This window comes from Monodelphis domestica, chromosome 3 (genome assembly GCF_027887165.1).
Source record: "Monodelphis domestica isolate mMonDom1 chromosome 3, mMonDom1.pri, whole genome shotgun sequence".
Classification (NCBI taxonomy): domain Eukaryota; kingdom Metazoa; phylum Chordata; class Mammalia; order Didelphimorphia; family Didelphidae; genus Monodelphis; species Monodelphis domestica.
In genome coordinates this window covers 34682665-34699807 of record NC_077229.1, presented here as the reverse complement: position 1 = coordinate 34699807, position 17143 = coordinate 34682665, and the positions used below count along the sequence as shown (strand labels likewise).

Below are 17143 nucleotides of genomic sequence, written 5' to 3'. Positions count from 1 at the left end.
TCTTCTTCATTTCTGAATCTCTGTAGAACTTTCCTGTCTTAGGTCAGGAGAGACCTGGGTTCAAAGTCCGCCTCTGGTGGAGCTATGTGAGCATGTACTCTTCTCTTATTCTTTCTGTGTCTCAGTTTCCTCACCTGTAAAATGGGTATTAGAATACCTTTCATGCCTGTCTGACATGATTGTTGTGAGGAAGGTGCTCCATGAACTCTAAAACTGGGAGTTTATATTATTATAGAACAGGAATGTCAGGGCTGGGATGGGACCTTAAGAATAGCAAGTGCCCATAGCTTCCTGGCAGCAGAGATGTGATGACCCCAAAGACCCAGAGCTGCCCATTCTGCACAAACTACTCCTTGGCTTCTCGTTCGTGTCCAGTCATTTAATAGGCAAAAGAAAAGAAAAGCAATGCATTAAGATTGAAGAAAAATAGGGACAGCTGGGTGGCTCAGTGGATGGAGAACCAGGACTAGAGATGGGAGGTCCTGGGTTCTAATCTGACCTCAGACACTTCCCTGAAGTGTGACCCTGGACAAGTCACTTGGTTTGTATATTGTCTCTTCCATTAGACCGTGAGCTCTTCTTAAGGGCAAGGACTGTCTTTTGCCTTTCTTTGTTTAGTGTCTGGCACACAGGAGTCACTTAATAAATTCTTAATGGTGGGGGAGCCCCAGAAAACACAGGCAGGAATTCCCCTGAAGGACTAGGGTCAATCAGTGCCACATCAGGGAAACCCAAAGAACCAAAAGTTGTTTTGCAAAAATTTGAATATAGCCAAAATTGTTTAATGTTTAAAAAACTTGTTTCCTGTATAATAAATTCTCTTCCAGACTAGACTATAAGCTCCTTGAGGGTAGTGGCCAGACATTTTTACATGCTTTTTTCCACCTTCTTTCCCTCGTTTCATCCTCACCCTGAATTCCAAATATATATCCATTCTTGGATTGTTTTTTCTCAGTCATCTACTATTTAATAGAGGAAAGCTGGGCTTCAGTTCTTGGAGGAAAAGAGCCCAATTACTGGAATATTCTTTCAATTCAACAAACATTTTTATTAAGCACCTACTATGTGCCAGGCTTGTCAACTGAAATGTCCCTATCGTCAAGGAATTTCCTTAAATTCATTCAACTGGCAGCTAGGTGATGGAGTATAAGACCAGGTATCAGGAAGACCTGAGTTCAAATCAGGACTCAAGACATTTTTGAATCTCTGTGGAACTTTCCAGTCTAATACAAGGAGAGATCTGGGTTCAAAGTTTAAATATAATAACTGTGTGACCCCTTCCCCAAGTCACTTTATGTCTCTCTGCCTCTGTTACCTCATCTGTAAAATGGGGATAGTAATAGCACTTCCCTCCTAGGGCTATTGTGAAGATCAAATGAGAAAATATTTGTCAAGAGCATTATAGATTAGAGCATTATAATATTGTTAACTCTTATTATTATTCCTGGAAATTTATTTTGTAAATATTCCATTTATTTAAGTCCTTGGTCCTCTCTCTGAGAAGAGGCAGCGCCTTGAGGGCAGTGACTGTCTTACTTTGGTCTTTTGACTGAAGACCAGTCAAAATGGATTTATTAAGCACCTACTATGCGCCAGGACCTGTGCTAAATACTAAAGTTAGAAAGATATCCCCCCACTCCAAAGGTCCCTAATAAATTCTGGCTAGTGAATTAGTTGATGGGGATGGGGCGGCATGGAAAAGGAAATAAAACTGATGCCTTTCTGATATAGCTTCTGTTCTGGAGGCTTCCCTAGAAAGGAGGGAAGGAGGAAGGGAAGGGATTAAGTCCCAGAAGGATCCAGCATCCTCTTTCTTCTGTTGCCTGTAGCTTTGTCCTGTCATCCCTGGGGTGACAGCTCCGTGGATGGTTGTTCTCTAACACTTTGAAGAACATGGGGAGAGACAGATTATGCAAAGCAGGGTGCCATGAGCTCCCTAGCTGGCTGCCAGGCTCTCTTCCTGCCGGGTTGTTTATATAATGAGCCAGGCATCCAGGTCCTGCAGGGCTGGGGCTCCTGGGAGACCAGACAGCTGAAGGAAGGTCAGATTCTTAGAGTGAGAGCTCTCTGGTGGGGAGGAGAAAAAACCAGGGAAACAGAACCCCTCAGCTCCTTCCCTGTGTCTTCTGGTGTGTGAGGAGGCTCTGGAGATGGAATTCCCTTCAGCTGGGCTGGGGATATATTAGGGCATTAATCAAACTCCAGGTATGCATCCCTGAAGGCAGAATCTGTGGCATCACTCTGGAATTAGGCAAGGACACTGTGGGTCAAGAAACTAAAAGGTTTCTCAGAATCTCATCATCCCCCAGCTGGATCTTGAAGGCATCCAGTCTAGCCACTGAGTCAGAATGCTATTGATGGGATCCCCCAAAGACCTCCAGGGGAGAGAACTTCCTCTGCCTTCCCAGTTAGACCATTCCATTCATTGTCATCATTCCAAAAGGGTCCTCACGAACTTCTTTCCATTGCCTCTGGCGTCTGCCCTCTCTCTGGGGCACTCATTCCACTTTGCATCTGCCAGTCTACCTGGAATGCCAAGAACTCTAGCCTCAGCTGACACCATCTTCCTCAGCCTCCTCTCCCCTCTGATTGGAGGGCTCAGTAACAAACTCCTCCCAATGCCTTCCTTTATACAGTGCAAAAGCCAGACTCTTAGCTCATTCCATAATGCATCTGTGGTCCTGCCAAGTTTCAACTTTGTGGAATAAGATGCTCCCAAGCTAGGTATCCCCTGCCATCCTGTCCCTTGCCTCCCATTCCTTGCTTCTTTTTGGGAATTGTTTCCCTCTGCCTCCCCTGCCCCCAATTAGATTGTAAACTCCTTAAAGGTTGACATGTTTTCAGATGTTTCTGACTCTCTGTGACCCCCTTTGGTTTTTTTTTTTTTAACCCTTTACTTTCCAACTTGGAGTCAATACGGTGTATTGGCTCCAAGGCAGAAGGGTGGTAAGGGCTAGGTAATGGAGGTCAAGTGACTTGCCCAGGGTCACACAGCTGGGAAGTGTCTGAGGCCAGATTTGAACCTAGGACCTCCCATCTCTAGGCCTAGCTCTCAATCCACTGAGCTACCCAGCTTCCCCCTGGGGTTTTCTTGACAAAGAAACAGGAGTGGTTTCTGATTTCTTTCTCTGGAACTTTTGACAGATGAGGAAACAGTTAGGTGACTTGGCCAGAGTCACAGAACTCGGGTTGTAATTTCCTTCTCCAGTTCTTTTGACAGCTGAGGAAACTGAGGCAAACAAGGTTAAGTGACTTAGCCAGGGTCACAGAGCTAGGTTTGCCATTTCCTTCTCCAGCTCTTTTGACAGCTGAGGAAACTGAGGCAAACAAGGTTAAGTGACTTAGCCAGGGTCACAGAGCTAGGTTTGCCATTTCCTTCTCCAGCCCTTTTGATAGCTGAGGAAACTGGGGCAAATAGGGTTCAGTGACTTGCCCAGGGGCACATAGCCAGTAGGTGTCTGAGGCTAGTTTTGAACTCATGAAGATAAGTGCTCCATGCACAGTACCACCTAGCTGCTCTGCCTTAAAGGTAGGGACTATTTTTTTTTTCCAATGGAAGGCTGTTCCCTCAGGCTGTAGAGCTAGACTCTCTTTAGTGAATTCTCTATGTCACAGTCAAATTGTTGAACTCAGCCCCACGTGTCCTGATGGAGACATTCCCTTCTCCCTTACATCTCTTTGAATCTTGGCTTCCTTCAAGTTCATAAGCCACTTCCTACAGGAAGCCTTCCCTGATCCATTGAATTATTAACCCTCCCTTCCTTTTTAATTGATCCTGTAAAGAGTTCTAGTTGTATCTGAGAGGGAAATAACATTTATGGAGCACCTACTATGCACCAGGCATTAGGGATACAAAGAAAGATAAAAGACAATCTTTGCCCTCAAGGCACTCACAGTCTAATGGGAGAGGCAACCTGTAAACAGATACAGTTAGGGGGAAATGTGGGGAGAGAAAACACCAAGTTTAAGGAAAACTAGGAAAAGTTTCTTGTAGAAAATTGGACTTTAAATGAGGTTCATTTTTTCAAATGCTTACTGTTCATCTTAGAATCCAAGGCAGAAGAATGGTAAGGGCTAGGGTAAGGGCTAGGTAATTGTAAGGGCTAGGCAATGGGTGTTAAAGAGACTTGCCCAAGGTTACTTAGCTTGGAAGTGTCTGAGATCTGTTTTGAACCCAGGACTTCTCATCTCTAGACCTACCTCTCAATCCACTGAGCCACCTGATGCCCCTTTAGAAAAGATGTTTTTAAGGAAATTAGGGGAGCTGGGAGGCAGAGATGGGGAGGAGAGAGAATTTTAGGCACCCAGGGACAGCCAGTACAAATGGCTGGAGTTGGGAGATAAAATGTTGTTTGTGAGAAATAGCCAGGAAGCCTGTGTCAGTGGATCAGAGAGTAAATAGAGGAAGCAAGGTGTAAAGAAGACTGGGAAGGTGGGAAGTGGATGAGTTGTAAAGGGCTTTCGAAAACCAACAGAGGATTTTGTGTTTGATCCTGGAGGTAAAGGAGAACTACAGTGTAGCAATCAATAAGACTTTCTCTCCCTGACTCAGTGGAAAGTCAATTTCTTGAAGGCTTGGATGGCTTTTCCTTTTGTCTTTGTATTCTCAGTGCCGGGCACCTGCTAGATGCTTGATACATGCCTTGGGCAGGATTTGAGTTCTTCCATGAGGGGGGCTCACTCTCTCCAGCTTTCTTGAAAAGCTCTGAGCCCTGGGCTGTTTTCTCTTCTATTGAGCTGAAATCTATCTGGTTGTAACTTCCAGCCCCCTGCTCCAAGTGAAAAAGCTCCAGGTCTAGTTTCTAAGGAGATTCCCTGCTAAGGAATAACTTCATTTTCCCGGAGCCCAGACTCGTATCCCAGGGCAGACTGGTTCTTACAGATCCAGGAAGGCAGATGCGGAATCTGGAGGCAGAGGACCTGGCTTTGAATCTTGGCTCTGCCTAGGGGGGACAAACACAGCAGCTCTTCTCCAATACAGTCCGAATTGGGTTGGTTGGGCTCTGGGATCCCTTCTAGTTTCAAATGTATGATTCCCTCACCTCTAAAATAAAGGGGTTGGGCAAGATGTCCCCCAAAGCCCTCCCCCAGATCTAAAGCTATGGTCCTAGATGAGTCCAAAGACATTAGGAGAGTACCCTTCTCTTCTCCCTTTGCCACCTACTTACAATATCTACAGGCTCCTTTCCTCCCCTGTTCTTACGGCTTTTAAAGAAACCCTCACCTTCCATCTTAGAATCAGTTCTATGTATTGGTTCCAAGACAGAAGAGTGGTAAGGGTTGGGCAATGGGGGTGAAGTGACTTGCCCAGGGTCACTCAGCTAGGAAGTGTCTGAGGCCAAATTTGAACCCAGGACCTCCCCTCTCTAAGCCTAGCTCTCAATCCACTGGTTATCCCTTTCCACCTTGTGGCTTGGAATGAAGAAAGCAAAAGAGGTTTGCTCTAGACTAGGGATTTCTTAACCTGGGGTTGTGAATGTCTTTAAAACATTTTTTGATGATTATTTCAATATAATTGGCTTTCTTCCTAATCCCGGGTGTCTCCTTTGGGGCTCTTAAAAACACAGCGCTTAGATAGGACCCATCTGGCTTCTCCCGACTCATCGCCCAAGGGGACTCACACAAACGGAGATGGTCCTGAAGGTCATCATTTGGGAAGCCTGGGAGGTCTTCCCGTCCCGTCCCCTGACCTAACAAGGCATTTCTTAACAGGGCTGTTGAAGGGACTGAAAAAGTGTCCTACCGGATGGTCGGCTGGCCCCCGCTCAGCTGCTTGAACCTCCGGTGAAGCTGTTCGATTTGTTCTGAAGAGACTGAGGGGTGAAAAAAGAGGGAGAGGTCATTGGCAATGGAGAGCTTGGGGGGAGCAGAGAACATCCACGCCCAGCTCCAGCTCTTCTCCCCCAAGCCTCCTCCCCACCATCGCCAGAGCTCCTTGGGGCGCAAGCACCCATCACCTTTACAGTGCCAGTGAGGCGCGGAGAGCACAAAAGCCATTAAAAAAGCAAAAAGACCCACAGGCGGAAGCACAGCCCCTGCCTTCCCCAGCTGACATTCTATTGCCCCGAGGAAGAGGTTCAAGCCAGGCTTTGGACCTCTCAGATGCCAATTCGCATTCCTCAGTGGCTCTGGATTTAGCCACTGTAGTCTGTCTACACACACGTGGAAAAGCGTACATACCTATCTATCCACATATGCACATGTGTATATATACATATATGTGCATAGATGGATGATAGATAAACAGACAGATGATAGACTGAGACAGGTAGGTGGTTGGATAGATGGATGGGCAGGTAGATAGATAGAAAGAGAGAGAGGGAGGATGGATGGATGGATGGATGGATGGATGGATGGATGGATGGATGGATGAGATGATAGAGAGAGATGGATGGATGGATGGATGGATGGATGGATGGATAGGTAGATAGATGTATAGATAAATAGACAGATAGATAGATGGATAGACAGCTGGATAGATGATAGAGAGATGGACGGATAGATGGGTGGATGAGATGATAGACAGACAAATGGATGGATGGATAGGTAGGTAGATAGGCAGACAGATAGATAGATGGGTGGATGGGTGGATACACAGATATATAGACAGACAGATAGAAAGATGGAGGGAGAGAGGGAGGGAGGGAGGATAGATGGATGGATAGACAGATGGATATATAGATGATGGATGGATGAGATGATAGACAGAAAAATGGATGGATGGATAGGTAGGTAGATAGGCAGACAGATAGATAGATGGGTGGATACACAGATATATAGACAGACAGATAGAAAGATGGAGGGAGAGGGAGGGAGGGAGGATAGATGGATGGATAGACAGATGGATATATAGATGATGGATGGATGAGATGATAGACAGAAAAATGGATGGATGGATAGGTGGATAGATAGATGGATAGATAGATGAATAGGTAGATAGAGGGATGGATATATAGACAGACAGATAGATGGAGGGAGGGAGTGAAGGAGGATAGATGGATGGATGGATGGATAGACAGATGGATAGATAGATGATAGATGGATGGATGGATGAGATAATAGATAGACAGATAAATGAATGGATAGGTAGATAGATAGATCAGATAGATGGATGGATGGACAGATGGAGGATGGATGGACATACATACATACATACATACATGAGAACAGAGAGAGAAGTGGAAAAACTGAGGCCCAGGATTTACTACCACACCGGTAGTAAGTCACAGCATCATAGCTCTAGACCTGAGAGGGAAACCAAAAGCTCCCAGGAGCTCCGTGTGGCAATGACATCAGAGGTGGCTTTCCCCTGTCTATAGGCTTTAGGGTTTGCAGAGCGTGGCTTTGTGTTTCTTGGCTTTACTGGGTCCCCAAATCTTTCCCCAACTAAGAGCATTCTTTCCTTTCTGGCCTCTTCTCTCCGCCTGGAGGCCTCCTTTGCCCTCTTCACTCTCCAGCTCACTTTGGTAGGCTCTGCTCACCTTCATGCCACCCTGGCGGCCAGGAGGAGAAGACAATCGTGGGTGGAGCCCATGCTGTTTCCTTTCTCTCTCTCTCTCTCTCTGGCCCTTCCCTGAATGCCGAATCTAACAGAACCCGCCCGGCCCTTAATTAAGGCACTAGAGGGACCAGCTGGCAGAATGGGCTCCGAGCTGCCGTGGCCTCGGGCGATGCTGGCTGTCTCCCTGGCTCCCAGAGCCCAGGGCCATTTTTTTTCTGTCAATAAGTCCTACTAGATCTCCATCCTTCAGCTTCATGCTCCCCTCCCCCGCCCCTCATCCACAGGCTACTGTCGGGGAGACATTCTTTCCCCATCTCTTCAGGGCCCTAAGGATAGGTCTAGCCACACAATCCAGCTAGACTCCCCCTGAAGAGGAGAAGCATGTCTGCCCTTTAGCAGGAGCCCTTTCCACTAAGTGCACACCCAGGCTCAAAGGAGAGAAACGGAAGGGCACCTCAGGGCCCCGAGGGGGACTCTAGTGTCCTCTCCTCTAGAACCTTGTGCCTCAGTTTCCCTAGCAGTAAAGCGAAGCTGAAAAAGACAAACAACCCCAAAGGCTGGCTTTGGAAGGAATCGTGAATACTTGGGGGCCCCCAGTGAATCTGAACCACAAGAGAAAAGTGTGATGCTAATTGCGGTGAGCTGCCCTAAAGCCAGGACCAGGGGCTCCCAGGCCTTTTCCTGAAGTAATCAGTGCCATCCGCTCTGCTGATTAGCAGAGGAAGCAATGACTCTGGTGCATAAGAAGCCCAGAATTTGGGGAGTGCCTGGAGCCATGCCCAGGGGCACAGCTGGCCTAGCTTAGAGCCCCTGGGGCTCTCCTTCCCTTTATCCTACCTCCTGGGGGCCCCAGGCAGAAGCAGTAAACACTTCCTGGGACCCCCAGGGGCTGGCGGAGAAGTTAAGGAGTGGGACTGAATGCTAATTCATAATAATAATAATTGTAGAGTCACAAGATCTCTTGGAAGCTGCCTGTCTGGTTCACCCCAAAACAGGGATCTTCCCTATTTCTCAGGCTCTTGGGAAGCCATATGAGGATATATTGAGTAGATGACTAGCTAGATGGCTCAGTGGGTAGAGTACTGGGCTTGGAGTCAGGAAGATCTGCGTTCAAATGTGGCCTCAGACACTTGTTAGTCGTGTGACCCTGGACAAGTCACTTCACCCTGCTTGCCTCAGCTTTCTCATCTGTAAAATGGGCTGGAGAGAGAAATGGCAAATGAGCTGTATGTTCCTGGACAAATCACTTCACTCTGTTTGCCTCAGTTTCCTCATCTGTAAAATGAGATGAAGAAAGAAATGTCAGATCCCTCTAGTTTTTTTGCCCAGAAAACCCTGAATGGGGTCATTGGAGTGACTGAACAATTATTACTAAGTTCCTTTTTCCTTCTGAGTTTCAATTTCCTTATCTATAAAGTAAGTCTCTTGGACTTTGCCCTTTTTCAACTTTATATTTATCATCTTCCTAATTAGGTTAGTACGACCTTTACTCTTAAACTTCCCAGGGATCCCTGGGGAAAATGTTGCTAATATTGGCCCATGAAAGTGTCAATATGGGTGTGCCTTCTTTCAGGAACTGTAATGAATGAAAAACTCTGATTGACTATAAGGTAGGGGTTATTATTCACTTGGGAAGAGATTCAAAATGGAGTTTCTTTAAAGTAGAGGTTCTTCACCAGGGTCCCAGGAACTTGTTTCTATTTTTTTAGGGGCACTCAAGTAGCACAATGGATAGAGCATGCTGGACCTTGAACTGGGAAGACCTGGGTTCAAATTTGACCTTAGACACTTCCTACCTATGTGATCCTGGACAAGTCATTTAACCCTGTTTGCCTAGCCTTTCCCCTTCTGTCTTAGAGTTGTTACTGAGAAAGAAAGTAATGCTTAAATTTTTTTTAATAAATGTTTTTTATTAATTGAATTTAAATAGAATTGATATCCTTTGCAACCTGGTGTATTTTATTTTATTGACTAAAAATCATGATTCTAAGAAGGGGTACATAGGCTTTGCTGCACTGTCAGAAGGGCCCAGGATGTACAAAAGCAAGGTACCCCTAATATGTTAAGAATAAATTTCAGAATTCCGGAATCCCAGAGTTGGATGGGGCTGTAAGGAGACATCTGGCCTAATATGGGCCTCTCCAAGAATTCCCAACAGCAAGGTTGCACAGTAGATAGAGCACTGGGTTTGAAATTAGGAAGACTTCATCTTCTAGAGTTCAAATCTGAGCTCAGACACTTACTAGCTATGTGACCCTGGGCAAGTCACTTAACCTTGTTTATCTCAGCTTCCTCAACTGTCAAATGAAAGAAATGACAAACCACTCAAGTATCCTTGCCAAGAAAACCCCAAATAGGATCATGAAGAGTCAGACATAACAACAACAACAAGAGTGTTGGGTTTAGAATTGGATGGCCCAAACTGGAATCCAGAATAGCTACTTTCCCTTTGGAATAGTTCTCATTGTTAGGAGGTTTTCCCCCAGAGTAAGTTGAAATCTGATGCATTAAAACATTCATCCACCTCATTCATTGTTAATTATAATAATAAATGGAGTTCCAAAGACTCAGGTTTAAGGCCTGCCTCTAGCACTTACTGGCTGGGTGACCCTCAAAACCCACAAACAAAATGGCAGAGTGGATATTGGCCATGGATCCAGAATAATACATTTAAATTTCAGTGCAGCTACTTCCTAAACCCTTCCCTCTCCTGGGCCATCCTCATCTGTAAGGGTTGGACTAGGTAGCCTTGAAGGTCCCTCTAGGGACCAACTAGAGGGTTCCATCTGCATTGGGAGAAGGACTCTCCATACTGGGAATTCTGTACTTGGATGAAAGCACAGGTCTTCTGATGAAGAGGAAAAAAATTGCTGATCGTAACCACCTCCCGTTCCTATAAACCCTTTCAGGTTAACAAAGCACCCTCCTCTGATTTCTCTGGCACCCAGAAGGCTGTGTTTCTTCCCATCAGATTGGTCATATAAACTTTACTTTTTTCCATGCCTGCTTCCAAGTCTTGTAACCCAACTCTTGACCCTTTTATCCCTGGATGATGAAGTCAGTGATGCAGTGGGAACCATGGGAATGAGTCAGTCTCATGTTTCTGGAATCCTCTCCTAATGTTATTTATTTATTTTTAAATCAACACTGGGGACAGCAAGGAACTAAAATATAACTCCTCTGTGCCCTCAGACTGTCCTTATTCATCATCCATCCATCCGTCCATCCATCCGTCTGTCCATCTATCTATCTTTCCATCCATCCGTCCATCCATCATCTATCTATCCATCCATCCATCTTTCCATCCATCCATCCATCCATCCATCTATCCGTCCGTCCATCCATCCATCTATCCATCCATCCATCCATCTATCTATCCATCCATCCATCTTTCCATCCATCCATCCATCCATCCATCCGTCCATCCATCCATCTATCTATCCATCCATCCATCTTTCCATCCATCCATCCATCTATCTATCCATCCATCCATCTTTCCATCCATCCATCCATCCATCCGTCCATTCATCCATCTATCCATCCATCCATCTGCCCATCCATCCATCGATCCATCATCCATTCAACCATCCATCTATCTATCCATCCATCCAACTCTCTGCCCATCCATCCATCCATCCATCCATCCATCCATCCATCTATCCATCCATCCATCCATCCATTCAGATACATACCCAATGAACTACTACTCGGTGCAGAGAATTGTATCAGCACCGGGAGAAGAAAATGGAAATCCTAGCATCACCAGAAGATAATAGATTTGGAGACAGAATAAGAACAATAATAGTAATAATAATAGCTAGCATTTATATGGTGCCTACTAGGGGTCAGACAATGTGCTAAATGCTCTACAATTATTATCACCTTTGATCCTCACAACAACCCTGAGAGGTAGATGCTATTATTTACATTTTAAAGATGAGGAAACTGAGACAGGGTTAAGTGACTTACCCAGGGTCACATGACTAGAAAGTAGCTGAGACCACATTTGAACCCAGGACCTCCATCTCTAAGGCCTGGCTATTTATCCACTAGCTACCCCAAAGGACTGTTTTTGATTGTGGATTGGCAGGTAGGTGGCTTAGTGGCTAGAGTGCTGGGTCTGAAATCAGGAAGACTCATCTTTGTGAGTTCAAATCTGACCTCAGACACGTACTAGCTGGGTGACCTTGAGCAAGTCACTTTACCTTGTTTGCCCTTGTTTCTTTATCTGTAAAATGAGCTGGAAAAGGAAATGGTAAATTACTCCAGCATCTTTGTCACGAAAACCCCAAAAAGGAGCATGAAGAGATGGATATGACAGAAAAAATGGCTAAACAACTAAAAAAATGTATCCTGAGAACTGGAGGGGAATTTAGAGGCCAGTTAGTTTAATCTTCCCATTTTATAGAGGAGAAAAACTGAGACTCAGGGATATAAGGGAAGGATCATCAATTTAGAGGAAGATAAGTGTGAATGTAACCTTTTCATTTTACAGTGAAGGAAACTGAGGACCAGGGGTGAACCTGCCCAAGGTCCCACAGAGAGGAAGCATCAAGATACCCAAGATACCCAGTTTAGACACAAACCTCCCTGAATTCTTGCAGGACGCAGCTGAAGGAGAACACAGACAATCCATCAGGGATGATGACCATGCTGAGCTCAGCCAACGAGTCTAGCTGACGCTGCTAGTTTGTTGGGGTTTTTTATTCTCTGCCAAACTTCTAATGCTGTTAAGATAATAATGTGTCCTCCTTGCCTGGAAGGACCTAGATATATATTTAGAGGCCATTTAGTCCAATCCTCCCATTTTATAGAAGAGGAAAACCGAGGCTCAGGAACATAGAAGAAGGACCATAGATTCAGAGGAATAGAATTTTGAAATATATATCCATTATGGTACATAGTTCTTGTCCCAGTGAGCTCTTGCCTATTCATAGACTCCCTTGGATCATCAATTTTGGTCCATGTCACTAGGGCCAGTAATGAGTAGCAACCAGCGTAGAGCAATGGAAAGCACTCATGGAGTCCGAGGACCTGAATTCAAATCCTACTTCTGCTCATTTTTCCCTTGGGCAAGTCACTTGGTCTACCTCCGTTTTTTTTCCTCTGCAAAATGAGGACAGATCAGGAGTCCTTGAACCTACTTCTCTGGGTCTCAGATGCCTCATCTGTAAATTGAGAGGATTAAATGGGGAAACTTTGGTCCCTGGCCAAGGCAATAGACAGTTGTTAAACACCTACTATTTGCCAGCTACTGTATTTGACTGTGAAGATACAAAGAAAAAAAATGTAACATACTCTGCTCTCACGGAGCTTCCATTCTATCACCAGAGATAGCATATACAGATAAAAGCACACAGAGAATGAATGAATACAAGCTGGTTAGTGTGAGTGCTGGGTCTAGAGTCAGGAAGACTCATCTTCCTGAGTTCAAAGCTGGACTTGGATACTTATTAGCTGTGTGATCCTGGGCAAGTCACTTAACCCTGTGGGTCTCAGTTTCCTCATCTGTAAAAAATGAACTGGGGAAGAAAATGGAAAACCACGATACTAGCTGTGTGATCCTGGGCAAGTCACTTAACCCTGCGGGCCTCAGTTTCCTCATCTGTAAAAAATGAACTGGGGAAGAAAATGGCAAAACACTATACTAGCTTTGTGACCCTGGGCAAGTCACTTAACCCTGTGGGACTCAGTTTCCTCATCTGTAAAAAATAAACTGGGGAAGAAAATGGAAAACTGCTATACTAGCTTTGTGACCCTGGGCAAGTCACTTAACCCTGTGGGTCTCAGTTTCCTCATTGGTAAAAACTGAACTGGGAAAGAAAATGGCAAACTAGCTAGGTGAACCAGGGTGAATCACTTCACCTGTTTGTCTCAGTTTCCTTATCTGTAAAAAATGAGCTGGAGAAGGAAATGACAAACCACTCCAGTATCTTAGCTGTGTGACCCTGGACAAGTCATAAAATCCTGTTGGCCTCAGTTTCCCTGTCTATAAAATGAGCCAGAGAAGAAAATATCCAACCATTCTAGATCTCTGCCAAGAAAATCCCAAATGGAGTCACAAAGAGTGAAATGTGGCTAAAATGACTCAATTTTTAAAAGAATGTGGGCTCCTTGAAGGCTGACACCTGTCTCTGCTTCCCCAAAGTCTAACAGTGTCTGGTGCATAGTAAGGCACTTAATACATAATGGTGCACCAGGCTTGGAGTCAGGAAGGCTTGAGTTCAAATTCAGCCTCATATACTAGCTGTGTGACCCTGGGTGAGTCACTGCACCTCTGTCTGCCTCAGTTTCCTCATTTGTAAAATGGGGATAATAATAACTCCTCCCAAGCTTGTTAGGATCAAGTGAGATAATAACTATAAAATACCCAGCATTGTGCCTGGCACATAGTAGGTGCTATTTCAACGTTAGGCTATTATTATTGTCCCATTGATGGATTTGACCTTGACTGGCCAGCTGCCCTTTCCTGCCAATCCCAGCAGGACAAAGCTCCAGAGGAGGCTTCTTTGTCATCTTTCACCAAGAGCTGGAACTCAGAGGATGAAAGAACCTTCTCTTACTCATCCAGAGCCTCCTGCTGCCTTTCTCTAGGCTGGGGCTGACATTCGAGTCCATTGATTGGACTTGAGAGCGTGTGTTCCTACTCCCCCCTGTGGGGCTGGGACTTTGGGGAGGTGGTGCTTGGGGAGAGCCCGGTGTAGAGCTTGACCGAAATGAGCCTGCCCGGCTCTCTCTCTTTGACTCGGCTGCGCCTGCTTCTCATTTAGTTAAAATGTATTAAAAACAAATAAATAAAGAGGATGGAAAAAGGCATTAATTCAGTTCATCAGGCAGCTCGAAAGCCTGAACAGTGTCTCCCAGAGCCTTCAGCCTGGAAAGGCTCTAGTCCAACTTGTACCAGAACACGGCTCTGATCCAGGGGCCCAAAGAGGCTGAATAACTGGCCAGTGGTCACATTGGGCATCGGGGTGGAGTCAGGAAGACTCAGCTTTCTGAGTTCAAATCTGGTCTCAGACACTTATGAGCTGTGTGACCCTGGGCAAGTCATTTCATGCTTTTGGCCTCAGTTTGCTCATCTGAAAAATTACCTGGAGAAGGAAATAGCAAACCACTCCAATATTTTAGCTGTGTGACGCTAGGCAAGTCATTTAATCCTATTGGCCTCAGTTTGCTCATCTGAAAAATTACCTAGAGGAAAAATTACCTGAGGAAATGGCAAACCAAGCTCTATGACCCTGGCCAAGTCACTTCACCCTGTTTGCCTATTTCCTCATCTGTCAAATGAACTGGAGAGGGAAATGGCAAACCACTCCAGTATCTCTGCCAAGGAAACCCCAAATTGGCAAATCATTGAAGCCTACTTGCCTCAGTTTCCTCATCTGTCATACAAGCTGGAGAAGGAAATGGCAAACCACTCCAGTATCTCTGCCAAGAAAACCCCAAATGGGGTTACCAAGAGCTGGACATGACCAAAAGTGACTGACCAAGTGACAAAGAGGTCACATAGGAAGCATCGGATTGGGGGACTTTGAGCCCATCTCCTCAGATTCTCCCTTCAGGGTTGGTTCCTCTGTGCCACCAAGAGCCCTTCTAGAACATCCCCAACCAATGAGCACCTAGTCTCCTCTGGGAGACAGCCAGGGAAAGGGAACTCGTCCCATCCTGAGGATCCCCATGCCACTGCGGGATGGCTCCATTTGGTGGAAAGTCTTTCTTACTGGCCTTCCTGAAATCTCCTCCATTGCTCCTGGGTCTTTCCTCTGGGACCCAAGAGAAGAGTGAGAGCTGCATGATGGCTCTTCAGATACTGGGAGATGCCCATCATGCCTCTCTCCTTCCTCTCTCTCACCCCTTGCCTCCTCCCAGGGGAAGATCTCTGCTTTCTTCAACCAATCTTAATAGGGCTTGAAATTGATGCTGGACATTGTCCTGATGGCATTCCTATGGACGATAATGTTCAGAAGTGAATACAGTGCTCAAAATGGACTTTTCTGAAGCTATTTCCTCCTCTACCCAATGAGCCTCTTTCCAGCTCTCATGATCTCCTTGGGCCTCTGTTTCCCTGTCTGTAAAATCGGGATGTTGAATGAAATCATCTCTGAAGTTCCCTCGATCTAGGACATTCTGACCTCTCTGTAGTGACTGCAATTATTACCAAGCAGTATTTCTTCATTTTAAAATAAGCGATTGGAGGCAGTTGGGTGGCTCAGTGGATGGAAAGCCAGGCCTAGAGACAGGAGGTTCTGGGTTCAAATCTGACCTCAGACACTTCCCAGCTGTGTGACCCTGGGCAAGTCACTTGACCCCCATTGCCTAGCCCTTACCACTCTTCTGCCTTGGAGCCAATACACAGTATTGACTCCAAGATGGAAGGTAAGGGTTAAAAAAAAAAATTAAAATCAGCGATTAAGTGACCAGTCAAGACATCCTAAATATGGGCAAAGGGTTCCTCTCAAGTTCTCTGAAGATCCTGCAAGCTCCTGGCCTACACGCCCTTTGGGGACCTCATTATCCAGCTCCTTCTATAGACATCTCTAATTGGTAATCAGCTAATTAGGAGGGAGTCATTGAACCCTCCCCCCTTCCCCTCTCTCACAGGGAGATAGATGGGTGATTTGTCACCGATGCAAGAAAAGAATCATTGAAAAACCTTCCTGTTGTCCAAACTCTGTGAAAGGACCATATTCCTAAGGACCAAGAGAATGCAGAAATCTGTAGCCTGGACCTGGCTCAGGAATTCTCTCTGTCACAGAGGAACTGATCCGAGCCTTTATAATTCAAGGCCACAACATAAAAGAAATTCTCACATCTCTGGGTCTCAGTTTCCCCATCTGTAAAATGAGGGGCTGGAGTAAATGGCCTCTGGGGTTCCGTCTGGCTGGAGCTATGTGATCCTAAGACCTCCCGGGTAGAGAGTCAGGTTAAACAAGATGACTGCTACGGTCCCTTCCATCTTTAAAGCTGGGGTCCTTTGATCGCCTGCGGGCTGACCAGAGCCTAGGAGGACTACAGAAGGGCAGCGTCTTTCCTCATGGAAGCTGTGGTTCTCTCCATGCCCCTTAAGATCACCTGAGCTTCCCTGGGCTTCCCTCTCCTCTGAAGCCTTCTTTGATTGGCCGCTCTGCCCTGGGGTCAGACCAGGAGGAAACAGCCTTCAACTATGCTAGGAGGGAAGGGTGAATTGACGATGAGAGCCATCAAACCCAAAGACAGTCTAGGGACCAAGTCTACGGCAGCTCCCCGGCTTGATGGTGGAGATCTCTGGGGAGGAGAGGTTAGGAGGGCGCCATCTTGGAAACAGACTCTTCACTCTAGTGAAATAGAGAATGCCCATCTTCTTCCTTTATGGGGAACCCAGGGAAGGCACATGGAATGAGGGCAGCACTGGACATTTAAATATTAGTGGAATTGAGGAACAGGTTTGTAAGAGGAGGACTCGTGCTCTTGTGATTTGGTAGGTCAATTGGTCAATGTTGTTTGGTCATTTTTTTCAGTCATATCTTTATGACCACATTTGGGGTTTTCTTGGTTGAGATACTGCAGTGGTTTGCCATTCCTTCTCTGACTCATTTTACAGAGAAAGAAACGGAGGCAAACAAGTAAAGTGACTTACTTAGGGTCACCCAGCTGGTTTGCCAT

The 17143-nt window shown here is 45.7% G+C and overlaps 1 protein-coding gene across 2 annotated transcripts in view; it reads right to left on the bottom strand.

The window, feature by feature from the left end:
• The window catches only part of TESC (tescalcin), a 62894-nt gene that overhangs the window by 29250 nt on the left and 16501 nt on the right, over positions 1-17143 (bottom strand). For both annotated transcript variants that reach the window (XM_056821672.1, XM_001374851.5), the window contains exon 2: positions 5744-5813. In XM_056821672.1, coding sequence (XP_056677650.1) covers positions 5744-5813 — 70 coding nt within the window. The remainder of the gene's footprint in view (positions 1-5743; positions 5814-17143) is intronic.